The following is a 27414-nucleotide window of genomic DNA, read 5'->3' as shown; positions in this document are numbered from 1 at the left end:
TATTGCTCTGTTTTGTTTTGTTTGTTTATTTGTCTCATTCTTTTTTAAGTGTTGCCATAAAACAACACTGACTACCCTGGGCCTTGTGGTAAATTTGGTCTAGAACCAGCCTCCAAGCCTAACTCCTTATTTGTATAAATATTTTAGTAATACTCTGTAAAACGCCAGAATGTTCACAAACCTTTTATACTTTTGGCTGCCTGAGGATACATTTTGAATATTAAATCAGGTGTTGTGATCAGTCACTCAGTACTTGAGTAGTTGACCAAATGCTTTTTATACTTGCTTAATTAAACGTGTTTAAAGTTTCCTACGCTGGTTGGAGTTAAATTTTGGGGTACTCTTAACTGACCTCTATGAATGAACGTTTGCTCAATGGATCACTTTTTAAAACCAAAAACACTTCCATAAAATAATGTCTATCGCTGCAGCAGACGTCCCGACCCATGACAGCGGGGCGACGCGCCGTGGTGGGCGTCCCATGTTTTGATTTCTGAGAGGTGGCAACCCTGGGTCCACCTCCACATCTAAATCACTTAGAATGGTCAAACCTCAGTCAGGATATTAACAACATTGAATGATGGAAAACACAGTTTGTGATTTGCCACATTTATTTAGACTCAGAACAACTTTACTGGCCAAGATTTAGTGCTAAAATGAGGAAACAGACTTTGGTCTCAAACACTCGCAGTATGCAGACAAAGTGTTTAAATGTATAAGCTTTAGAGGAAATAAAATAAGGATAAAAGAATGATATGTACATGTACTATTTTCCGTCATTTTTTAAGCAAAAAAAAAAAAAAGTTTGATGTTACAGGATAAAACTTTTGTAGCAGAAGAGCTGAGTACTGGGGAAAGAAACTGCATGGTGTTGACCAGTTGTCTGTCCCAGCCAGGCCACGCAGTGATTGATGAATACATGACAGACTGAATAACAGAGATAGAAAACATGATCAGCAGCTTCTGTAGAAGGCTGAACGTCTCGAGTTGCTGTAAGAGTTTAGAACGAAGATAGAAATACATCAGGACTTACTGGAGAAAATTGGCCTCAAGAACGGTTGATCAAAACCCAAATCTCATTTTATAATAAAATAAACACAACGAGGGTAAGAAAAGAAAAACAAAGCAATCTTTAACATCTTTCTGTTCTTAAGATGAACGCTTCATGCTGACAGAGAAAACAACAGATGAAGACTTTGGTTTTATGGCACTCTGACGTTTTAAGTCCTGAAAGAGGAACATTGGAGAAGCTGCTTAAAGGTCGGGGTTCACAGTAATCTGATGATTGTTCATCTTCACGCGGAGCTGCTCTCCTCCTCATCCTCTGATTGGTCCAGCCTCCCTTCAGGCTCTGCTTCCCGGTTAGATCTCCAAACTCCTGCAGCCAACAGATGAGTTTTAAGAGTTCAACTTTAAACCATTTTGAACAATGTTGCTAAATATTTTGGATCCAGTTTGTTATTTTGCACAGACTGTAACCAGCAGCAAACAGCACAGCAGGGATGAAGACGATGAAGGCCAGTCTCAGAGTGCTTCCAATAAAGTTCTGCAGAGAGTTCACCGGCTCCTCCTGGACCGGAGACTGACCGGAGGAAGGAACAGGCAGGAGATCAGTAAAAACATTTTTTAAAAAAAAAAGAATTATGAACATTTTTTTTTGTAAAAAAACCCAAAACAAAACAAAAACAAATGAAAAACACACTTTAGACAAGAAAAGCCGTTTACTAACTTATTAAAACTAATGAATTGATAAACAATGATTTGAGTTTGTTCTTGGTGCAGAAGATGATGGTGTAAGCCCACCTGAACCTGAGCTACCATTGGCTCTGTTCCTGCACCCCCTGTGACATCACTTCCTCTTTGATTTGTGTTGAAGCCTGTCAATAAGTCCAGAATTGTTTAGAAATCATGCATGAACGTCTCAGTGTATGTTTTTGATGAGGGTATAACATAAACATTTTTAAAAACTATAAACAGTTGATTTAGCATAATACTGCCCCTTTAAGCAGCCGCCTGCTCTCAGATCAGATTGCACCTACTCGTTGTGGTGTCGGGTGTGTTGGACTTCTCCACATCTTGGCGGCCCGGACGTTCGGAGGTCACAGATCGAGCTGCAAGACGGCAGAAGGCAAAACGATTCAGGCCAGCAGCTGGAGACGCAACAGCCTACATCATCAGAATCAGAGGCGGAGGAGGAGCGGGCGTACGGCGGATGATGATGAGGTGGACGGTGGACGTTTGGTCGTTGAAGGGTCCGGGCAGCTGAACTCTGCAGTGATAGAAACCGGCATCTGAGAGCTGAGACCCAGAGATGGACAGAGCGGAGCTGGAGGGGGACACCGAGAACCTACAGAGGACAGAAGGACACCGCCTCACTCGCTAGCATGATGAGGAGAGGACAATCAAATAAACATTTTGGTCTCCTTAAAAAGTTTGAAACGTTCAGGCGCAATCAGAATTTTCCTGCTTCTGAGTGCACCTGTGTGACCATCAGTGGCGCACCTGTCTGACTGTCGGTAGGTCACCTGACCCCCGGCGCCGTTGATCAAGGTGTTGTGGCAGGTAAACAGTGACGGCTTCCCCCTGCCCCAGCACACCTCCACTCCGCTCTGCCTTGCCTCCTCCAACCGACATGGGAGCTTCACCACCTGCCCGGCCACACCCACCACCGTCTCCGTGGCAACAGCTGACACACATAGCACCACTGATGCAGAAACAGAGGGATGCTTCAGTAATTTTTCCCTTTTCTGTTCTTCTGAAGACTCATATTTGGGTTCCTGATGTCATTGTCCAATCCAGAACTGAAGGAGTTGATCCGTGTAGTTAGAAAACGTAGTTGGTTTGTAAACTAAACATTTAGCTGGACACTAAATGCCTTCGTTTAGTTTTCAAACAAAATATTTAGTTTTTTAATTAGACAGTTTGAAACAGAAATTTATAAATTAAACATGGTGGAACAATAGCTGAAAAATGAACACCTACTTTTTGCTCATTACAAAACAAACCCAAATTTAGGATTTTTCTAAAAAAAAAAAAAAGTATCTCAAATTTTGAACATTTTTATCTCAACACTCAGAAATGTTTGTTTTTCTAGAAAAATTCTGAGGTTAATTTTAACATTTTTGGGCTTTTTTTTGGTAAAATGTTGACTTTCTAAACTCGAATTTCTTAGTTTTTTCTAGAAAATGTCACAGATGAATCTTTAAGTTTCAGAGTTTTTTGGTGTAAATGTACTCCTGTTTTTTCTGCCGTCGTACAACATTCCTGCACATGTGTATTAAAGGAAAGAAATCATATTTTCAGGCTTAGCCTTCTGCATTTAGACAAGTTTTATTAAATTTGATTTGATGATAATTTATTTCAGACAGACATTTCACCAACAAAACATAATAATAATAATACTTTCATGTTTCTAAGTGTAAATACAAAACCTTACTATCAAATTTACATACTCAAATACATGTAAATGCACCACTTATTCAGTGAAAAGGAGTATGATGAAGTTTAACTTGTATAATAAAACCCCTTTTCCATTCATTAATTCATAGCATGAATAGTCTTCCTGTTTCCAGTATCCTTTCCAAAAAAACAAACAAAAAACCCCCAATAATAATAATAATGACAATAATAATATTTCCTGAACCAGATGAAAGTAATACATACACCCATATATACATAAGTATCTATGTACTGTATACATGCATATATTTATGCATATATACATAAATAATATATACCTATTTACACACACACACAAACCTGGACCCAGTTGCCCAAGTCATCCACAGTTCTGTAACTCCCAGCCAAATTCGTCATCCATGTTCATCCTTACACTTTTGAATAGTAACCATTTTGAGTCTTTAACCATTTTGAGTCTTTTCTTAAAATACCTCATGCTTGGATTTTGCTTCAGCTCTTTAGTGAGTTTATTCCAGATCTTCACTCCGATGACAGAAATGCAGATTCTTTTCATTGTTTGAACATTCAAAGTTCTGAAGTTGAGGTTTTCTCTATAGTCATGTCCCCCCACTCTATCAGTAAATAATGTTTGAATATTTTCTGGTAATAGTTTGTTTCTAACTTTATACATAAACTGTGCAGTTTGAAACTCTACCAAATCTGGGAGTTTCAGGAAATAAGACTCTATAAATAGATTGTTGGTATGACGATAAAAATCAACCTTGTGAACTATTCGAATGGCTCTTTTCCGTTAAATCCCGATTTAATCAAAGCGCCATTTAATGACCTCTACCCCCGATGGTCTCTCACCTGAAAGGAGCCAGACGGAGGTGAGCAGCAGCATGTTGCTGTGTGTCCTGCAGACGGACAGAGAGACGGAACAGATGACTAAACTTCCTCACTTCCCTTTTCCATCCAGCCGGGTATTTATAGAGCCAGACTGTTGTTACCAAACGGCCTGGAAGTTTAACTCCAACTGTCCAACATTCAGAGTGAAACATCATAAAACACGGCCTCCATTAACTGGTTTAAACTGGGGTGAGGGGCGGCCAGCAGGCGGCGCTGTGGGCTACTCTCCCTGATAAAAGAAACATGGAGTAAATTTCACTGTCAGACCCAATATTAAACCAAACCATCGTCCATCCTTTCCATCGGTGGGTCACATGACCAGACGGGTCTAATAATGTGTTATATTTTTACTGGTTTAAATCAATCAAGTCATATGTTTGGTTGACCTTATTCACAGACTTTATAGAATAGAAATAAAACCCGTTAAATATTTAAAGTATGATGTGAGGCACACTCAGTCTGAAGTGGAAACATCATGACATCATGGTGAGAAGTGCTTCTGGTTTACCAGGAGGATTAAATCATTTAATATCGAACTGAAATCCTGTTGGTTTGGTGGCTCAACAGAAGCTAAATCGATCCTGATCCAGCTCAGGTCGCCATCCACTCCCTTCCAGCTTTGACTTTGTGTTGGTTTATTTTATATCCTCAATATCTGGAGCATCATCATCTGGTCCAAACTTTAATGTTTCACTTATTTTATCCGTCTCTTTAAAATGTCCAAATCTCTCCATTGTCTTAACCAATCTTCACCATTTCCAAAGTAACTGATCAATGTATTTTCATTTTTATTTGGTGTTTTTATTATTATTATTATTATTATTATCATCAATAATCTGTTATATCTGCTTATTTGCACAATTTGGTCATTTTTGTAGGTAACGAATGTTTCTTAGCCTCCATTAGTCACTTTGTTACACCTGATTGTTGGTGAAATGTGTTTAATAAAATTTTTGTGGCTGATCGGTGTGTGAGTGTAAAACATCACTAGTAACAGATGGCTGGGAATGAATGTGATAGAAACCAAACAGTTTCCTCCAGGAGGGAATGAAATCTGCGCTGCTTCGCAGGATGCCGCTCAGACTGCAGCCAATCAGAAAACAGGCCTGCAGTTGGTGGACTTTCACAATAAAAGTCCAAATAACGTAGAACTTTTGTTTGCTTTGGTGTCTTTGAACCGTCTCTACCAGAACCACTGCTCTGCGTCTCTGGTCAGAAGATAAAACTAAAATTAACGTTAGTCATTTTAATGAATGTTTATCCAATTATGAAATGATAAGTTTTACAATTCATCAAATGCACTTATCAAAATCATCAATACTGAAATATATTGATCAATGTTCCAGTTATGAATGAAAAGCTGCTCTAACTAACTGGGTTTTACTCTAGATTTAAAAGGAACTCAGTGTTTCTGCAGTTTATTAGTTTTCTGAAAGTTCCAGATGTGTGGTGCATAGAAGCTGAATGCTGTTTCTCCATGTTTCGTTCTTCAGATGACCTGAGAGGCCTGGAAGGTTGATACAGCAGCAGATCTTTAATGCATCCGAAATGTTCTTCAGCTGATAGAAGGCCAACTTTGTAACCGTCTTTTTGTGACTCTGAAGGTTCAAACCCAGAGTTCATCCTGACCTCTAGTTTCCAGCTGGAACAACTGAAGCTGTGTGCTGACTTGAGGTCGTTCCTCTTTAATAACTTGTTTTTAGTTTCTGCTCAGCTGGAGAAAGTATTGGCACCCTTGCATCGATTTGGGCGGGTTCAGAGTCACCTGGTGACATTATAATGTGCATAAATTCATAAACAGATGGATGAGAGCCTGACTTCAATCTGATAGAAAACCTTTGGGTTGAATTAGTGATCAGACCTCCTCGTCCAACATCAGTGTCTGACCTCATAAGTGGTCAATAATTCCCATAAGCAATCCTAATGCTCTAGGAAAATCTTCCCAGAAGACCTGAAGTTGTCATAGATTTAAAGGTGGAGCCTCTTTGGCCACATTGAAGGCCGATCCTTCATCTCAAATGTTTCTCAGTTTGGTTCCTCTGGTAAGGCAGTGCAGCACCGCTGGATGAGTGTTATTCTATATGGGCAAGATCTTTGCTTTGTATCATTTTCAGGTTTTTTTTCCCAGTATGTTGTAATTAAATAAAAGTTAAAGTTCAGAAAGTATTGCCTCCTCTACTCCGTCAGTCAGTGAAAACATTTGGAAGGTCAAAGGTCAGTCATTTTTAGCTCCTGCTCTCGCCAACATGATTTTGTGCCACATTCCTGTTTAATGGCATTCCTACAGCTGGGAGGAAAACACTGCATGTATTTTTGTAGCATATTAAAGTGAGTTCATGTCGCGGTGGAGCTCCCATCATCTGCCCAATCCAGATTCAGCTCAACCTTTATTTATAACCTCCGTCTGAACAGCAGCAGAGAGGCAGACGTCTGTTTGTGGACTCAAAGCTCATCACGACACAGAAACAAACACTGCAGCTATTAGCTCACTTTGGTATTTACACAGAAGATTCAAAACCATCAAACAGCCGACAAAGCGGAGCGGATGGGAGTTCATGTCAGCAGATCACAACAAACATGGAGGAAGGGGGCAACAAGAGCCGAGACATTTCAAGAGTTTTATTAGACAGGAAGAGGAGAATCAGCTGAAAATTACAGAGTCATATTTCTTCTATTTTAGCTAGGAGTAAAAAAGCTCCCCGTCAGGAATTAGGTGCTAATAAACAATTTTATAAATGTGAAAATAAGTACATTTGTTTGTTTGAGGATCCTATGAAGGATCAGCCAGAAATTATGATATAAAATGACCAAAAAAATCAAAGCCAACATTTGACAATTATGTAAGTTTTGTTTGGAGCCATAACTCCAAACAAAACTTTTATTTTTTATTAAAAAATAAAAGTGTGATTTAACAGCTGGATTTGGAAGCTCCATGAATGATCAGGACTTCCTGAAACACGTTGCTCCAAATCTGATGGTACAAGAACCTGAACAGATTAAAAACTATAAGCATCTGTGTTGTTGAGCTCGTGTGGCTGTTTATTCAACGAGTTAGCACTAAAAGAAGTTTCAAATTGAAAATGTTGCTTATTTGGTTGATAAATGGTTTGATTAACGCTGGTGTGTTTAACTGATGACTTTTTATCCAGTTCCTGAACTAAAACCAAACCTCCACAAGGAGCTGCTGGTCTGTCCATGTTTGTTGTGATCATGTTAAACTGTCTGAAAGGATCCAGTGGATCCTGGGAAGTATTTATAACCTACGGAGCCTCCGACTAACTGTGTGCAGCTGTGATGATGACGAGGAAATGAGGACCAGGTGTGCAGGAAGGAGCAGAAACCAGCAAGCTGAATATTCAGAAATAAGAAATAAATTTATAAATTCTGTTCATGTGTCGGTTTTAACTCTGCAGAGTAGCTAATTTAGCTCAGACCTTCAGAGGTCTGAAGAGATTTTATTCCACAGACAGCGAAGATAAAACACACTGCAACATTTTTAACTGAATTGAAATTCAATTATTGTATTAAATTGTAGCTGCATTTTTTTTCTGTGTGATGGTTTTCCAGTTGTAGATCTATAAAATATTACGTCGCTGAACTCGCTCAGAAAATCACTTTTTACTAGATAATCAGGCTTGTTCTCATTCTTTGATCATTTTTAAATTTATGTTTTTATGTGTTTTTTTCTTACGGATGTGACTTGTTTTTATTTTTATCGTAAATATTTACTCTGAATTATTCTACTTTTAGCTATACTTTGAAATCTGTCATAAATTATAGGTCATGCATGTTATGTGTGTTAATTGTAATTTTTTTTCATATTTACGTGATTTATTCATGTTGATTAATATGCACTGCCCCCTTTACGAAACAAATCAGAATTCTAATATTTCAAATGAGTCCTTAGAGTCAAAGGTGAAATACCAGTCAGAAGGAGGTCAAAGTTCAGCTGCTGGGAAACATTTAGTGTAACATCACTGGGCGTGTATGCATATATTTTGATCGTGAAACAATAATTTCCTGTCTTAACAGAACCGTTGTAGTAAAAGCAGCAGAACCGGCAGCGGATCTGAATGTAAATATTTATATCTGAGTTATGCAGAACCTGAAATGCTCAGTTTGTGCTTCATGAAGCAGCGTCTCCTGACTGACTGAATACTAAACTGCAATCAGCTTCAATTTGAGCGGCAGAACATCGTGTCGCCGCTGCTGCATCAACAACAGGAACACAGCGCCTGCTGGGAGGAGGAGGAGGATGAAGGTCAGGGACTCGTTAACCTGGCCACGGATACGAGGCCAACCTGCAGCCGGCTGATGTCAGGTTATTGGTGGTTGCCATGGCGACCTCAGGCAGCAGCTTGTGTTTAAATGTTTATTTCTTCCAGCATCTTAAAGACAGAAAAACAGCTCTGAGTTTCCAGAATGAGCTGCAGAGAAACTCAGGCTGAAAACTTTGGATCAAGCAACAAAACATCCCACATGGAGGAGAAAACATTCTTTATTTTTAATTTTTTTAATTTTTTTTTTACCAAAAAAAGCTAAAGATTCTCCCCTTGTTTACTCAAATAAACACCATTTAGACCTGCAGAGGTCAGAACCCACCAGAGGCCCATTTAATCTGAGATGTTCTGGTTCTGGTCTCAGAGATTCTGTAGAGCAGCGTTTGTCAAAGTGGGAGGGCCGCCAGAAAGTTGGAGAGAAGAGAAAAAACATGCAAAAAAAAAAAAAACCCAAACATGGAACCCCGTAAATGTGTTAATTTTGTCATCATAAATTTTATTTTCTGTCTTTGTCATATTTTCCCTTGCCAGTTTTTTGTGTGTCGAAATAAGGAAAAAAAAAATCTACAAGAAAAAGTAACTTCTGACATTTCACCAAGCCGTTCATTCATCCAGCCACTGGGGGCGCTGTCATTAAACTGCCGGCTGTGAAAACTTGATATGGACGTACAAAACTCGACATTGATTTACTTGACATTCAGGTTGTTTGCATCGTTTTGTCGAGGGTTGGTAATTTTACCGCTATGATCTGTTTTCAGGTCCAGTTTTGTTCATGTTACCAGTTTTGCGTTAATTTAACTGCATTGGATTATCTAAAACTGGGATTGTTTGTGTTATTGGTAAAATGTTGACTGTATGTAATTAAATGATGTCCATTTATTAATGTGTTTATTTCTACAACATTTAAATCAAGTTTATTGTTTTGCCTGTTCATTCACAACAGGCTCTTATAACAAATCTAAAGCCTGTAAACCACAGAACGTCAGTCAAACGTGTGTGGATGGAAATTAAATGTAAAAAGAGCAACAAATGTACAAAAATAATGGCATTGCTTTAGCTGGGGGGGGGTGGTTGTGGTGAAACCCTTTGATTAGACCAAAGCAGATTCAGGGTTCTGACCCAGTAGACCTACAGAGGAAAGTGGTTCTATAAAGTTCTGATTCTGAAGCCTGAATATTAATACACATCAGAAAACATTAATTTGTTCTAACTTTCCAACTGACTCATCTCTCTGACGTAATGTTTTGTATCCTAAAGTGATGAAGAATCGTCCTTCAGCTCAAACTGGAGAGGATTGATGGATTTAAAAAGCTCTTATTGTGACTGATGTTTCCACACTCCTGCATCAATACATATTCCTCAAAAATACAAAGTCTTTCTGCCTGGACACACTGGTGCTATAAAGCTCCAACAAACACATCTCTGCATGCAGATGGGAAACACTCGTCCAAACTAAACGGGACCAATTACTGAGATTAAACCAATTAAACCGGGTCTGTGTTGAATCAAAGCTGCTAAGTTTCTGGTTGAGGATGAGATCAGAGATGATGGGAGCGACGTCTCAAGTGTCATCAGCGACTCATTCTCACATTAGCGGCTTAATTAGCCGCATGCAGGGCAGCTGCAGGCCTTTTAGCAGCAGCAGCTCATGGAGCCTCTCAGCCTTAATGATGGCCGCCGCCACCGCCTGCTCACATTAGCATAAAGCAATCTGTGGCTAGCTGGAGGCTAATGCACGCTGGAGTGGATGAGGCATGGAAGAACACGTCACACCTGATGTTCCTATAGCAACAGATGCAGAAGATGCACACAGTCAAGTCCAAAATACATCACTGAAAGCAGAGTTTGGATCATGAGTCAAACTGATGGCGCAGGGGCCCAATCTGGCCCACCGCAGCTTCTCATGTGACCCTTTAGTGATACTCACAAATAGCTGTACGCTTAAATATTATTTTTACCAAGCAAATCCAGGTAGTTTTTGTCCATTTTACAAGAATCATTGCCTGCCACAATAGCAAGTTTTAGTGGATGATAAATTATCCCAATGATTATTGCAATAAACTATGATATTGTTGAGACCATTTTCAAGTAATATACATATAATGGTATAATAGTGTAAGTTCACGCTGTTTAATAATAAACTTTAATCTTGTAAAGATCACTTCACACTGGAACTGAAAGATATTTGAGATATCCAAAATAAAATACGACATCCAAAAACATAAAAATAAAACCGGAAATAAAAGTTAAAAATCACAAACACAATCAAAATGAAAGGGATTCTGCAAACAAAATTACCCTTCAAAAAATATGAATCATCAAAATGGAAATTATTGAACTCATTTTAATTTATTGTCTGATTAATTGGTTAATTGATTGGACTGACTGTTGGAATTTCTGAAATGTTTTCCTCTCTGCAGAACGATGAACTAAAATTCAGAAAAATTATTTAAAAACTACTTTATTTTCCTTCCATTTCAAAATGATTCACTACTTCATAAAAAGAGAAAGCAAATACAACTTAACAAAAAATGAAATAAAAAAAGTGATTCATTTCAAACTTCAGATGCATTTCAGTCAAACAACAATGTTAACAGATAAAAACAATCTAAATCTCTTTCTGCATTTAAAAGACATTTGAAAATCATGATCAAATGATGTGGCATTAAATGAACTGATATTTTGTCATATATTTAAAATATGGTCTTATAGTCTTCTGAGATTAATCCCTAATATTCTCTTTATGTAGCTAAATAAGAAACTTAATTAGAGGGTAAATTTAAATACAGTAAGTTTGTGCTTCTTTCTGCTCCTTTTCTTTCAGGATTTATTTTAATTGTTACACGAACTGTTCATATTTATTAATGAATAAATTAAAAAATAAAGCGAAAGAAAATGGAAAACTGTGACATTAAAACTCAATAAAGTACATAAAAATGTTAAAATATGAGTAACTGTCCATAATACTCATAAACATGAGCTGCTGGTCCCTCAGCTCATATTTTTATATTCCTCATGGAAGCGATGAAGGCACCTTGAAGCGACGGCTCAGGGTTGACTTGATGTGAAGATGTTCCTCCATTGTTAGCTTCCCTTGTGTGATGTTGGGGCTGCTCAGTATTCATGTTTTCACCTCCTTCCTTAATGCGAGCACTCAGGGCGGCCGGCTGTTTACGGAGCGGAGAGGACATCAAATACCTGGATCCTTTCAGAGGAGCTGTGGATTAAAGACAGCAGCTGCTTCAGATGTTCGCTCTGATCTGCGCTCGGCCCCAAAGAGCCGAGATGGAAACATGCCAGCCAGCGCTCATAAAGTAAAGTGCTTTACGAATGGAGGCTGCCGCATTATACTGATCGCTGCTGATGTTTTACACGCTGTTTACAAAATATTAAACCTCACTTTTATTTTGCTGAATTTAATGTACAGCTGTGGAAACGTTGAAGCACAGTGAATGATTTCAATTTTCATAAACCAATCAGTTGCATAATCCAGGGGATGAATCGTGTTAAAGATCTACTACAGAAGAAAGAGGCAAGGCGATACCTGTATCAGATTTATTTGGGACCAATTCTGAAATGAACATCAATTATTAATCTTAAGAAAAACCCATCAATGCAATCAATTATATAGCTATTATTTAATTAAGCTAGACACATACAGATAAAAGTATACTAAGACTGATTCTACTCTGACTACAGACTGAAGTGATAATTTATATATGATAGAGGAATGAACATTTTAAATATTGTTAAACTCTCACACGTCTAGATAAAGTAAATTTCTATCTTAATTTGACCAGGTCTCTATTTTAACCTGATGAGGGAAAGTGTAAAGGCTGGAAGTATTTCAACATCTTTCATCCACCTTATTTAGCTCCAAGCAATATTTAGCTTGGATGCCAATGCCAATTTATTTATAAAGCACCTTAAAACATCTATTAATTGCTTCAAAGTGTAGTACAGTATTCTAAGAACCACAGATGATGTAAGGATTTGTTTTTTTCTGTGTATTCATTTAAATTTCTGCGTCTTGAGTCTCTGTGTTGTCCTGTCTACCCCGTGATTGTTCCCAGCTGTGTCTCGTTTCCCTGATTACCCTCTGTGTATTTAATCCCACCTGTGTTCCTTGTCTAGTTGTCTTGTCAACCTGTCTGGTTTTACGTCTGTTCTGCCGTCAGTTGTTTGTTTATACCAGTTGCTACCAATATTTGAGATCTTAGTCTTCCTCTCTTTCTGTGCTGCCTGGACGTTGGATTTTTGTATATTTTACCATTAAATCATCATTCTCACTCAACAACCTGGGTTCATCGCATCTTCCCCACCACCTCATACTGCAAATTATGACAGATAAGAAAGAATAACATAAGAATAAAACACAATAAATGAAATATTTAGCTTGCTAACTAAGTATTTTGTGTGTAATCTAAATATTTAGCTTCAAACTAAATATTGAGCTCAGATCTAAAGATTTAGTTTGGAGCTAAACATTTCTTTTGTAAATAAAATAGCGCTGGATAAATAAAAAAAACAACAAAATAAATAATTAGCTCTGTATTAAAAATATTTAGTTTTGAGCTAAATTTTTAATTTAATATTAATATTTGCTAATGAAATATTAAGAAATTGTGACATAAATAAATGAATAACATGGTTAAAATATCATGTTAAATGAACCTCCATTTTTTTTCTCTAGGATGCTAAACAATACAATTTTTAACTGTGTAACTACAAATGGCACCCTATAAGTGCACTAAGATATTTAGTGACTCATATTAAAGGTGAAACAGACAACCCAGGTTTAATGTATAATCCATGAAAACATAGCATTTTACAAGGTATCTGTAAGCTTTGTAGAACCACTCTTGACAAACATTCAATCCAAAGTATTTATAAACATAACAGTTGCAAATGTTATGAATCATAGTTTGATGATTCTGAGATACCACCTGCTTGGAATAAATATGTCATTACAGGCATTTGGAAAGGATCTGGAGAAAAATGAAGTTTAAAGTTCAGGTCTGGGGTGTTCTGGTTGCTTCAAGGTTAAACATGTTTTGGAAGAAATATGTCTCAGATTAATGATACTTCAAAAATTAAATGAAACAAAAACATACAAAAAAACGATCATTTGCAAATTGGATAAACATCATATTGGAAAAAAGTAAGAGTCAAAAACAAACAAACAAAAATCAAAGAGCATTCACAAGAATTCAAATGTTAGGTTAGTCACCAGATAAAAAAGTAGAAGTTTTGTTTTTATTAGAGGATTTGACATGCTGTCCTCACAAAGTTCATTCCTGCCTTGTGTCCCCTGGAGACAGAAAAACAAGAATAAACACACACACACACACACACTCACAGGGTCAGGTTATAAATAATCGATATGGAAAGAATAAATCTATCGAGCTGTACATCTGCAGGAGTTAAGCTGAGCTGCAGTAGGTGGACCAGCCTCCTCTGTTGTGGGATATTTATTTTCTGCTCTGCTGTTTAAACTCCCACTGAGGTTCTTCAAGAAACTTCTGTTTGCATCAGTTCAGACCAGGCTCTCTGAAAAACTGCTGAAAAGTGTCTGTTCTAAAGGTGTTGATCAGTTAAAGGTAAATGAACATGGTACACTTTCTGTTTCCAACTTGACTTTTATAATCAAAAGAACAGGAAGGGAAGAGTCAGAATTCATGATGGATGGCAACATTGAGGCTTTAATATTTTATTCATCGGTGAAATCTTGATTGATTGACTGATTGATTGATTGGATTGCTACAGGAAAGTTGAGTTTTGCATAAGTACAAAAGTTGGAAATTTACATTATTTTAGTAATCGATTACTCTATCAAATATTCTGATAATTATCTTAATAATTGGATAAAAAATTGGAAAATTCTGCAGATTTTCATCTGACTGCCTAAGACTTTTAATACTTCTGCTGGTTTCAATACTAATTCCTGCATATTTACACTGCCATGAATTGTTACTGTTGATTAATGTGCACTGTCCTAATAAACTTTATGAGATTAATCTAAAAAGAAATAATACAAATATTTGATATGCAACTAATAGGAAAAACAGAAAGTGAAGGGAAATTGGATGTTATGTTGATACTGTATTTTTAAACAACAAAGTCTGTCTAAATTAAAGGTAATTATAATTTTTACCTCTAGGAATTAATATTGGGAGTCTAAAATTGTGTTATTTGCATAAATCAACCCTCAAGGACATGTCTTAATATATTTCTGGCTGTAATTGCTGCATTTTAAAATGAGCATAAGAATATTTAAATTGTGAAGATCTGAATATTAAATTGTTAAATTTGATCACAGAAATATAACAGACTTTATTACCTCAGATTATAGCAACATTAACATAAAATCTGAGCATAAATGACAGTGAAGTTGAAATGTTTCATTTATTAATATAACTGATCATCTGTCCCTTCATGTAGCTTTTCAATCTCTTTTAAAGATAATAAATTTAACCAGGTCGAACATATTCTGACTTGATTAAAATGTAGCTTAGGCTCATGAAGCTAAGAGGCCGTTTTAATACAGGACATGAAAATCACTTTTCATTATGTAAATACATAAACTAGCACAAACATGTGGAGAATCCCAGGATTATTAAGGGAATTATTAACGCACGCAAGAAGAAATCTAACTTATATAATAAATCTCCAACAACGAGAACAAATATGCAGAACTTAGATTTAAAGTATACAAAATTAAACTAATAAGTTATTAGTTTTTATTAAAAAAAAAAAAAAAAAAAAAAAAAAATATATATATATATATATATATATATATGTTCTCACAACGTAATGTAGCTGTAGAAACATTTTTAAAGAAATGTTGAAACTGATTTACAACATGAGAGGAATTATATATATATATAAATTATATAATGAAAATGAAAACCAAAAGATCAGAAATAAAATTAGGAACATTATTAGATTTAGCCCCTCATGGTTCTCTCTTTGGTCCTAATTTATTTAAATGTACATTTATAGCAACTATTAGGTTTCCTTTGACCACATTTTAAAACAGTTAAAATAAACAGCTTAAAGCAATGAACTTCAGCAAGCTAAAATAAAACTTACATTTATAATTAGTAACTGTAAAATCAACAAGCAACTAAACATTATACTCACAGTAAAATCACAACTACAAGGTTAAAAAAAAGAACAATTAAAACTATTAACCACCAAATAATCCACTGTACAGCCTTTTACATATTTGGAAATGTGTAAGATTTCAGAAGCACAGACTGTATAAAATTTATATTTCAGGAAAATCAGTATGACTTTAGAAATCCAGGAACGTTCAAAGTTAAATTTAACAACATAAGCAGGAGTGAATTAGTATGAACAATTTAAATGTTTCTCTTTCTTTGTGTACAAGGTACAAAGATTCTTGATAACTTTGTGGCTCTCTTCATAAACCAAAGGACTTTTTGCTGCAGAAAAAAGTAAATCCATCTGAAGAAATGTGAATAAAAAAAATAAAAAGAAGAAAAGAAAAGCACCAACAGTTGTACTTGGAGCATAAAAGCTGTTCTTGGCAGTTTTCCATTGTGAAATCTAAAGGCCTGCTGTCGCGTCTCCCAGGGAGTTTCACACAACGAGGAAGTCAGTTTAATGTTTGGTTATATTTTCATATTTTATCCAGTTGAATATGGACATGAAAACAGATAGAAAAACATTTTGAAAACAGATATTTAGTTTTAAGATGGGTGGATTAAATGTGCTGAGTCTGATTTTAAATCAACATTTGTGTTCAAACTAACAAGAAAAAAAGCAATGTTACATAAATACAGCATGACGGTTTTATTGTAACTGTTTGTGTTTTCACAAAGAAAAACATAAACTAAACAGAACATGAAATATTACAAAAACTTTATATTAAACAAATTGTGCTTGAGTTCACATTCCTCATTATGCTTTTTTTTCATCTTGTTGCTTTTATTTTCAGTTTTTCAAGACAGAAGCATGAAGCACAACACATTACAAAACAAAACAAAGTTTATTTTATGTTTCTGATTTATTCAGGAAAGCCTCAGGCTGTAGACAAACTATGGATGCAACATGAATGGGAATAATTTTTCTACTGTTTCTCCAGAAGAGAGATTTGTTTTTTATCCTATTCCATCAAATTAATGTTTTTCAGACAATCAAAAGTAAAAATATTTGTAAAAATTATCAAATAAATTATCAAGCCAACTCACATGCAACTTTACACAATTTGTTTGAAAAGGAACAAATTCCTCTCATAATTTCTTCGGAAACAGGAGCTGCAGATTACACAGAATATGGTGCAATAGTGTGAAAGTTTTTACACCCTTAAAAGCACAGATAAATATTTCAGATCAAACAGATGTTATTATATCAGATAAAGAGGACTTAAGAAAATAAAAACAGCAGATTTCTAATATATTTTGTTTATTTAATTGTTTTTATTAAAGGTAAAAAAAAAACAACAACCCCTAAACCTGTCTTTGGGAAATAGTAATCACCCCCTATAATTTTTATTATTATTTTAATCTGCCCAAATGGAACTAAAAACAAAAAAATTACCTTTAATCTAAGGCCATTTAAATTATATTGGCAAAGTTTAAAGTGAATAAAAGCGATCTGGATAAAGCCAGCAGAGGCTCTGAGTGCTCTGACATGTTCCACAGATAGAAATAGAGTAAATAGATGCTGCGATAAAGCTCTCAAATGCTTCAGGAAGGATAGAAATAATCCTCAAGGCCGTAAGCCGAGTGTGTGTGTCTGTGCGAGCGCACATGTGTGTGTGTTTAGGTAAGCCACGTGTGTGGGCGTGTGTGTGTGTGTGTGTGGGGGGGGGGGGGGTATGAGAGGGTGTGTATTTGTTTTTAATGCCTATTTAGGACTTTTCCTGAAGTCCATTGGTTTTATGGGGACCAAAGTAGATTCTTCAGCAGGAGATCCACATTTCTAGGATTAAAGATGTTTAAAGGAGGAGTATTATGTAAAGTTTTGCTTTTTTGTTTTAATATTATTACCTCATCTAAAACATTCCTGGAGTGTTTGTTTGATTCTCTTGTGCATGTTTTAGAATTTCTTTAATCTCCATGCCAACTATTCTGGTGTCTAAACGCTTGCTCTCACAAAGCTCCACCTCTTTCCACAAAGCTCCGCCCCCAGATCCCCATGCAGCTCCTTCACACTAGTGGCAGCAGCAATTGGAAACACCTGGTGGAACTGCACATCTTCTGAGCTCCAGAATGGTTGAAAACAACATCATGGAGGAGTTTCGTTGAGATGGGCTCCTGAAAGCAGAGTTTCAGAAAGACCAGGAGGTTCTTAAAGAGACAGGGAGCCAATTTCAAGGAGTTAAATTACGAAATCAAATTTCTTTTAAGTCATGTTTGGTATATGTAGCATTGTCACTACACATTGTGTAGTGACACTATGTGCCACTACAGGAACATAATGTAAATGACACTATGTGCCTGGAAAAAACATAATACCAGCCCTTTAAGGTTTAATCCACATTACCACAATTCACTGCACTGTAAATATACAGGAGTTGGCACAACAGCTAAATTTCATCCTTTGTCTCAAGACAAGTAAGCAGAAAAATCAAAACAGCCTCACTATATAATTCACAGGACAAAACCCAGTACACATATTCTATTAAAAGAGTTACATAAAATACAACATTTACACATGAAGCAACTAACCAACAAACAGAAAACATAAAATCAGCTATAAGACGTAGAAGATGTTACAAATGGGTACACAACTGGTTTGCTGGAGTTGCTTTTTAAAAATTGTGTAGCTTTCACTGTCTTTGTTGAGATTGTGACAAACCAGCACAAAATATTACATAACAGTGAGTTGGAAGGAAAATAATTCTTGTTTTAGGAGGTTTTACCATAGCAATCCAAAAGCTGTTAATAAAAAAGCTGAACATGTATGCAGCCAGACTTTAAATAATATTCTTCCTCTCCATTTTGATGGTCTGTTATAAAATCTTGGACATGTTTTTAAGGCAGAAACTGAGCTGAAGGATTCAGATTGATGGTTTTAAACTCCAGAGCAGCCTTCTCCCCCTCCTCCTCCACCTGCTGCTGAACCTCACCATCCTCATCTTCATCACTAAATCTGCTGCTCTGAATCATCCAGTTACGCAACACCTCAATCTGCTCCACCATCAGAGGGAAAACTCTCTTCTTCTGATCATCCTGAGGCCCCGGCTCCCTGCAGCGGTAAGAACCTCCAGGTATCAGGTTAAGGTCCGGATCTGACCTGAATTCAGTCGTTATGACATCAGTCCTGCAGCTGAGCAGCATGGCGTCCTCCTCCATCCATCATGGTGAAACTCCCACCAGCTGCTGAAAGCCGCCGGTCCAGCCGGAGCGGAGGAGGACAATCAACTAAAACTTCTCCCAAACTCTGAAGTCCTGCATTTCCCTATTTAGAATCATGCAGAGCTGGTCCATCAGGGTCAGAACAACGGAGAGCCTGACGCCGCTTGTTTCCAAGCTGTCGCACGCCTGAGCGGCCAGCGCTGAAAGCTGCAATCCCAGGAATGTGGGGCTGAAATTTAAAGGGGCGTGCTGCTCTTTTTAGACCGGAGAGGAATAATTCAAGATCAGAGAGCTGCAGGCCGCTCTCAGCACTGGTGTCCCGATCAGCAGATCAATCCCAACAAAGAAACACTGCTGCAGACCAGATCCAGAATTATGATTTTTAGCTGAAATCCAACTTTTTTACCTGCACGGTTCTACTAATTAAACCCAACCGCAACCAGACTTCTGTGTGATCCCCGAAGCGACACGCATGCGCAGAAAAAGAAAGTAGACGACGTCCAGCAGCGCTCTGTTTACAGCAGTAATAATGGCCGCCGCTGTCTACGGATGGACTTTAAGTAGACAGTATCATGTAAAATTGACTTTTTTAGCTTTGCACCATGTTATAATGTTTTCCATCATCAAAAGAAAAACCCTGGAGTGTTGCTTTGATCCTATCATGTTTGATAAATCCTTTAATCTCCATTGCAACCATTCAGCTGCAAACAGCAATTTTATACCAACTGAAGGAAATATAGCTGCTTGATGATGCTGTAACTAGGCTCTTTGTGGCTGGAAAACACATAGCACTGCCCCTCTGAAAGGTTCTTCTGAACTGACAGAATGGTCACCAGATCCAAACAAGTTCCAGTTTAATAGTGCAGAACATTTCAGCAACAACTCTAAATTACCTTTAGTTTTAGGGGGTTTAGTCTAGATTTGAAGACACTCAGTGTTTTTGGCTGTTTTGCAGTTTTCTGGAAGTTTATCTGGCTTTTTCTGCTGCAGAATTATGACACATTTCTCACATCAATGACGTAAAAGTCACCTGGATGAGACTTTTTAACGTCTGTCAAAGCAGCCAGGATGTTGATGCCTAATGAACAGTGATGGTTTGGATCTGCAGTGTGTATTTCTACACCTGATGTGAAATCATATCCTAGAGTTGAAACTTTGTTTGTTTATCGGCAGGAAACTCGACTAGATTGCATCAAGAGCGCCGCAGCGTTTTCGATTTATATTTGAAGAAGCTCGCTGAGACAAAGCCAGATGGCCGGAGTTTAGACATGGATAGTTTTATTAGACAGGTCAATAGTTTGAACCGGATCAGAATGAATCGTTTGGAGCGTCAGGTCTTGCTTTTAAAAGACTAAAGTGACAGAAAGTCATGCTTTGTCAATTCTAACTTCACCAGCACTGAAGGGTGTGTGAATCTGACATCCTGTGTGTTGATGGCAGTCTGCTACCTGATGACTCCTCTCCTCGTTGTCTGACTGAACTTTCTCAGCTGACGTGTTTCTTTTTTCTTTCTGCTTCCCAGAGCGTCTGAAGTTCATCCCTCATTTCCTGCTGGAGGAAAACAAACCAATCTGTTCTTCATGACAGCGCTGATGATAGATCAATGATCCCTACAGGACAAACACCATGTTCTCACACACAGTCTCTGAAAAAAGAAAGTACACCATGCTGCAACGCTTAGGGTCTTAAAACTAACGAAATCCAACTGAAGTCATTATTTAATCTGCATTAGTCAAACTCTAGGCCGTCTGCCTAAAAAGTCCAGTTCGCTTTGTTTGTTTCGCTAACCGACCTCTGACCTCTGGTCCTCCAAACCTCGGTCTGGGTTCGGTTGAAGTGAGCTCTGGTTTGGTCTGAATGCATATGTGAACGCCAAGCGGACTGGAGACCGCTCCAAAAGCAGGAAGTGGACGACAGCACAGGGCATTCTGGGTAAATACAATCATAGCTAACGTGCTAGCCTAGCGCTAGCTATAGAAATGGCTCATGGTTTTATAGCCAAAGTCTAAAGAGAAATCCTAGAACCGCTAAAATCTGACGCCTCCATCTTAGTTTCCAAAATGGTGAAGAAGGAAGTCACGCTCGGTGTCTTCAGAGGTTTTTGTGTCGTTTCCTTCAGTGGTTCTCGGTGCAGCGACCCCACAGATGAGGAGGGGAACAGGTTGCTCAGAGGGTTTGGTTGGTTTGACTCAGAGCAGAGAGAAAGAGAACCACAGCAGCCAGAGTTGGAACAGATGATGAAGCTTTGGACCCAATAGAACTGGGTCGACCAGACCATTAGGAGGAAAAACGCCATTAAATCCAGTTTAAACGCATTGTTTAAAAAAATAACAACAGTGTGGAATCTTGAGTAGTTTTGTACTCTGGAGCTTTTAGATAAACTATTTTATAGATTTGGAAAGACTGATATTTTCTATGAAAATAACATGAATGTGTTTTCATATTTTGTTGCACATGTTACTGATGATGTTTCATTCGGCTGTTGTGATGTGGTAGAGATGCAGAGATTCATCCCAGATTCAGCACTTTGAGTCAGCATCACTTCCTGGCCGGCAGCAGGAATAGGAACTGACTGATGGTTCCTGTGGGACACTGAAACCCGGATCAGAGCCAAGGCAGGAGAGGGCCACCTTCACAATCCAACACACACACACGCGCACAGAGAGATGCAGAATTTGGCTCACAGTGTGTGGGCGTGCACAAGCACCCACACACACTGTGCTGCAGGACTCATCTCAGTTCACTAAGATCAGGGTGTCCAAACTTCTTGTCACGCGGGACAAAACTGTCCTAGTGCATTTTGACTTTAGGTTTCTTCCAAAACTAAATTTACAAAGCAAATGTTGCTTTGTAAAAAAGACAAATGATTCTTTAAATTATTGCAGATCCAAAACTAAAAGATGATTTTGCATATTTGCTTTTAAAAAGGAAAAATTGTAAATTGTTTTGGGCTTTACTGAAAAAAAACCCACTATATGATTAATATAGCGTACAATTAACTTTGCATGGAAGCCATAAAATTAGGACTTTCTCCTGCTAATATTATGACTTTGTAGTTTTATATGCCAGGATTTCATTTAAAAGTCATATTTTTCCAAAGACTTCACTCTGAAACCTTAGATGTGAGTTAATGTTGAACCAGCGGGTCCAACTGAACTCTGGGTTCAGACATGAACATAATGAGGGTCAGCAGGGGCCCGGCTACCTCAGGGGGCCTCAGGGGGCCAACGCAGACTCTGAAAACTGGAGTTTTTGTCTTTCCGTCTGCGTGAGATGTTTTCTAACATGGCGACCTCGGGGGTCATGGGAAGAAGCCAGTGCTGCTCAGCGCTTAGTCCCCCTAAAACTCTAATAATTGCTTGTATTTGTGTTTTGGATTAAAAGGATAATTGACATGTTTGAGGGCCTGAAAGCAGCGGAGGAGGAGGAGAAGGTCTGTGGGGTAACGGAGTGTTTTTGCTGCTGAGCTCGCCGGCCGCGGCGCTAAAGTTTCCCTGCAGTTGAATAATGAGCAGCATCACAACCTTTTAAAAGCACCATCTGCTGACCGAGCGTTGGCTCGCTCTCAGACGAGCCCTGCAGATATTATTGAACTAATCATAGTGCCAAACACACACACACACACACACACACACACACACACACACACACACACACTGCGACATCTCTGGATGATGTGTGTGTTCATCAGAGCTCCTGAGCGCCACCAGCTTCTCCATCCGTCAGCGACGGTGGAGATAAACAACAACATGAGGCGATGACACGTCCAGCCATCAGAAATGTAAAAGATAAACCTGAAAAGATCTGGTTTATTTATGGAGCCTCGTTCCTCACACGGCAAATAAAACAGTTTTACAAACCATAGAAATCTCTGAGGAAATAAAATAAACAACAGCTTAGTCATGAGGTTTAAAGAAAGAAGCAGTACAATTAATTTTTACCAAATAAATGCGTAAAGTGCTAAACCACTGCAGTAGCAATACAGTTTCAGTGTTGAACAGTTTCTAGAACATCTCGTGTTTTCATACAAGCCTCTCTAGTTCTGGTTCTGGAAACAGAGTAAAGATGTTTCTGATGACAAAAACTCTGAGATCAGTAAAGTATGGCGCCGCTTCAGCTCCATAACTAAAACTATTACAGCCACATTTCTGACAGTACTTGGAACGCGACAGTTGGATGATTTGGTTATGGACTTTATGTTTGTTTAAGTTTAACTCTGAGTCCATGGCTACACCGACACCAGACAACCAATGAATGAACCAACCTACAGACCAATCAACCAATAAAACCAATCATCCTATCAACCAATGAATGAACCAACCTACAGACCAATCAACCAATAAAACCAATCATCCTATTAACCCATGAATGAACCAACCAACAAACCAGGAGAGTGAACCGTTGGTTTGGACTTTGCATGTTTTGTCTCTTGTTCACAGTAAACATGTTCGTTTAGTGGCTGAATGTATCAAATACATATAAATCTAAAGTTCTCAGCTTGTAGCACACTGGTGACATAGCCCAACCAGCAGCGAATCCCAACTGGAACACTGGAACCAACACTGGCTGGTTCGGTTTTCCCAGAAAGGCAGCATCACTCAGTGTAAACAATTAAAAGAGAGAAAGGAGCAGATTTAATCCTCATGGGTTTAAAATCTGTCTGTAAAGGTGGATTCAGCCTTGGACCAAACTGGACGTTTAAACTGTAGAACGAACACGGCTCTGTCTCTGTTGACTGTTTATGTTTAGATTCAACCTGCAGCGGCGCTGACCTGCACATTCAGCTCCCTTTGTCTCTCAAATCATACGCTCTCCCTCACAGCAGCTTCAAGAGATAAAACCCCACCAGAGAATCGATAAGTGACTGAAACAGAGATCATTAAAGAGCTCCGGAGGCGAAAAAGGACCTTGATGACGCGTTTGGTCTTTTTTAGACTCTGGGTCCTCTGACCGTTTTCCTCCTCATCCTCCCCATCAGCCTGTCAGCGGCAGATTTAAGGAGTCTGTGTGGAATTTAAAGCTGTGCTGACGTTGCCTCACCTCAGTCTGACTCACACTCCTCCTCCTCCGCTCAGACCGTTAGAAAGCTCTCTGTGCCTCCTGACTGATGAACAGCCTCCATGTGGGGGTCACACAGTGTTTTAATGCCAGGCTGATGAAGGAACCTACGGCGGCCTATTAGGGCCATCACAGAGAGAAAAACAAAAGAGGAGTAAATTTGTGCCAAAAAACAGAATCTTTCTAGAAAAAAAAAACAAGATCTATAATCTGCAAAAATAGAAAATTTGTGAAACTTATTAGTTTTAAACTTTGAGCTTTTGAAACTGAGGAAATTTCACATTTTGTCTCTAATTTCTGAGATTAATTGAAAAATATCTTAGAATATTATTAATATTCTAATAATTGTTTTGATTTTTGAAACTCAGAAATTTTCAATTTCTAGGCAATTTGTTAGATTATTCTCACAGTTTCAGAGTTTTTTTCTTGCACATTTTCTACTTTAAAAAAAAAACAAACTTCATTTCTTTCTAGAAAATATTCCCAGAATTTCTGAGCTTTTGGCAGAAATTTGCTCCTTTTCCGTCACTGTACTGTGGCTCCAATGGGCCGCTGGAGAAACCTGTGTGATGTTACTCATCAGATGTCAAACTGAAGGTGGCAACACCAACTGAACCTGAGACTCCCGCCTGTGGACCTGCGCTGTGATTGGCTGCCGCTGTCAGGGCGGTTACTGCTGCCATGTTGTTGACGGGATTCTGCGCATTGCTAACTGGAAATAGCAGCTAGGCTACTTTTACCAGCTGGAACTGGGCGACCTTGACTGGGAGTGATGCAGCCTTGGTCTTGCATCACCCCCAGAGGGCGGGGCGGGACTCTGCCCGGTCCGGCCTGGATCCGGACCCGGTGTCTTGTTTCTGAGTGAAACCTGACAAACAAGCCGCTCCGCCTCCTCGGCGGGTCAGTACCCGGTGGTTCTGATTGTTCCGGAGGGAAGCAGCCCAGACGCATTTAATCTGCTCATTAAATCATTTCTGTGTTTGAGGACATTCGCCGTCAGCTTCAGCGTTTCCAGGAAATTTATTAGCTTTGTTAATGGAGCCTCCAGGAATGAACTGAGTGCTGTGGTGCTGGTGGACGGACCCCCGGGGGGCTGAAGTGACCTCCACCAAGTGTCAATGTTTCCTCTCAAAAACCAGCAGCTGAACGAGAGGAACTGCAGCAAATCCAGATTCATTCAATCATAGTTACATGATTTTACAGAGCCAAGGCTTTACAGAGGTTAGATTATGTAGTAGCATACATTTTAATGAGCTAAAAAATTTAACACAAAAAATTGCTTTTATTTATGTACCTTTTGTAAAGTCCCAAGGTGGAACTTTTGTGCTTAATTGTTTCTGGTACGTCTGTAAATCTGACGCATAAGCAGCATACGCAAACAAGAAGAATTTATCTGGAAAAATGAATGCAGTGGAAGCTAAGAGCGATAAACATTTTGAAGGTTAGCAAAAACTCTTACGCGCTAAACAAAAAATTGGCTCCAATGTTAACATGTTAACCTGTTATTAGCATTAGCATATATGCTAATAACAGGTTGAATGAATCTGCTGACATGAGACAGAGCTGCCTTGGTGTTTCTTTCCCCTCCATAAATCCCAAACATGTGCAGGTTGAGGTTCAAATTGCTTCATGGCGTTTTACACGTTTGGCCAAATATTGCACATTGTTTTACTAACTTTGACCCTATGCATCGTTTCCATTATAAATGTGTGCAAAACGTTGTCAACATTTTGCTAAAAAGAAACCCACAGTTTTGCTGAGCTTCCATTAAATAGGAAATGCAATTTAATCCACATGTGAATAAGTTTTTTCCACACAATAAGTCATTTAAAAACACGCAGTAGCAGCGGAATCATCCTCCAACAACTTCCTGTCTTCCTCCTCTGCGTTTCCACCAGTAGTAACATCTGGTTGTTTATCACGTGACTTGTGTGATGCAGTGATGCAACATCGCAGTTTAGCTAAACCCCCGCAAAAAACCCCCACCTCAACCGAGCACCAAAACTTTTTATGGAACAACATTTTTGCCGTGTTTCCATTAAGTGAATTTATTTTCTAAATGTCAAATTGCATAATTATATAATCAGTAGAAACAATATCTATATAATATATCCCAACTTGTTCACCCAGTTCTTATGGTTTTAGTACGGTTTAAATTAATCCATAAATGTCCCAAATTAACTCGTCATGTCTACGATGAATGGATGTAAACCTGAATGTTTAAGTTCACATCTTACATATTAAATCTAGTTTCTTGAGTGTTTTTGTGACATAATTTCATGAAGTTTTAGGGCTATTGTTTTAAAACTTTCACGGCTGAATAATAAATTGCCTCAAGCCTGAATATGTTATTCAGAATATTATCTGTTCGGCTACAAGTGGGAGACATTAATTAGAAAAGGAAATAACTGTCCTGCATGCTGATAATTAAAACAACTGTTCACTATTACCTGACTGCATTTAATTAACACAACCTTGCCTGCGGCTGTTTGAGCAAAATGCAATAAAATGCGCATGAATTTTAAAGCTTGTTGGTAAAGCCAACTTTACAGCAGTAAACAGAATCACTCAGTGAATGGCTTTAACTCTTCTAGTGAAGGGGTGAAAGGTCAAATACAATCAAATTCATCCAATTATTTAGAGCCAATTATGTTGAATCAAGCTGGTCTTTTAGAAATTACTTTAACTTTAGAATTAAATTAGTACTTTATCCTCTACGGTGGGGGTGTGAGGGTAAATTCATCCATCCATTCAGCAGACGGGAAAAGAAAATCACATTTTCTGCTGTGGTTCAGGTCAAACAACCTGAACTGGACTGAACTGGTTTCCATAAATGGACCAATTTTGAACTCAGATTAGTTTTGAATTTTAGGCATTCGAAGAAAAGAATCAGTTGAGATGAACCAATAAACATTAAGTAACACAACGAATGGCATCTCTTGATGTAACGGCCGCATTTTGAACCATATCATGACATGTGGTTGAAAACACCATAGAAAGCTTTTAATCACTTAAACATTATAAATTAGCAGAAGAAACCCTGGTAAGTTTGAACAGTGCCTGCTATGCAGAAGTCACTTTTCGTTTTGAAAGTGTTTGTTCTGTAATTTGGGTGTCTAAAACCCAAAGACACCCAAAACCTGAACTATTCTAACCTTGAGCTCTACTGCTCTGACTATCTGAGGAGGATTTTGTGCAAAAAAATGTAATAAAAATGTTTATTTGCCCATACAGATATAGCAACTTGCATAAAATAGAGCATAACAGGTCCCCTTTAACACCAAAAATATTCATATTTTCTGTGGTATGGCCAAATATTTTTATGTGGACCGTGGGAAACAACTGATCACTCATAAATTAGGCTGCTATGCTGGATCACAGAGAGATGGAGTTCTGGAGTAAAAGAGAAACGTTGACATTTCCTGTTGAAGCCAACACAA

At 38.1% G+C, this 27414-nt stretch overlaps 1 protein-coding gene across 1 annotated transcript; it reads right to left on the bottom strand.

Moving 5' to 3' along the window:
• Positions 1-593: 593 nt before the first annotated feature.
• On the bottom strand, positions 594-4384 carry LOC102232058 (hepatitis A virus cellular receptor 1 homolog). Its single transcript, XM_023341926.1, has 7 exons — positions 4270-4384; positions 2503-2704; positions 2208-2347; positions 2040-2111; positions 1804-1877; positions 1474-1582; positions 594-1378 (listed from the first exon to the last, which is right to left on the bottom strand). Exons 1-7 carry the CDS (start codon positions 4301-4303, stop codon positions 1296-1298), a joined length of 714 nt encoding a protein of 237 aa, XP_023197694.1. The 5' UTR covers positions 4304-4384; the 3' UTR covers positions 594-1295.
• Positions 4385-27414: the final 23030 nt, after the last annotated feature.

Source organism: Xiphophorus maculatus, chromosome 11 (genome assembly GCF_002775205.1).
Source record: "Xiphophorus maculatus strain JP 163 A chromosome 11, X_maculatus-5.0-male, whole genome shotgun sequence".
In the NCBI taxonomy this organism is placed as follows: domain Eukaryota; kingdom Metazoa; phylum Chordata; class Actinopteri; order Cyprinodontiformes; family Poeciliidae; genus Xiphophorus; species Xiphophorus maculatus.
The sequence above is the reverse complement of the archived record's forward strand: the minus strand, read 5'-3'. Positions and strand labels throughout refer to the sequence as shown.

What these genes read in the sequence shown, in the direction of transcription:
- LOC102232058 (XM_023341926.1), bottom strand. Translation starts at nt 4,303, where the DNA reads ATGCTGCTGCTCACCTCCGTCTGGCTCCTTTCAG. An exon ending in ACCTACCGACAGTCAGACAG is followed by an intron (nt 2,348 to 2,502) that starts GTGCGCCACTGA and finishes TGTCCTCTGTAG; the next exon opens with GTTCTCGGTGTCCCCCTCCA. An exon ending in CAATGGTAGCTCAGGTTCAG is followed by an intron (nt 1,583 to 1,803) that starts GTGGGCTTACAC and finishes TCCTCCGGTCAG; the next exon opens with TCTCCGGTCCAGGAGGAGCC.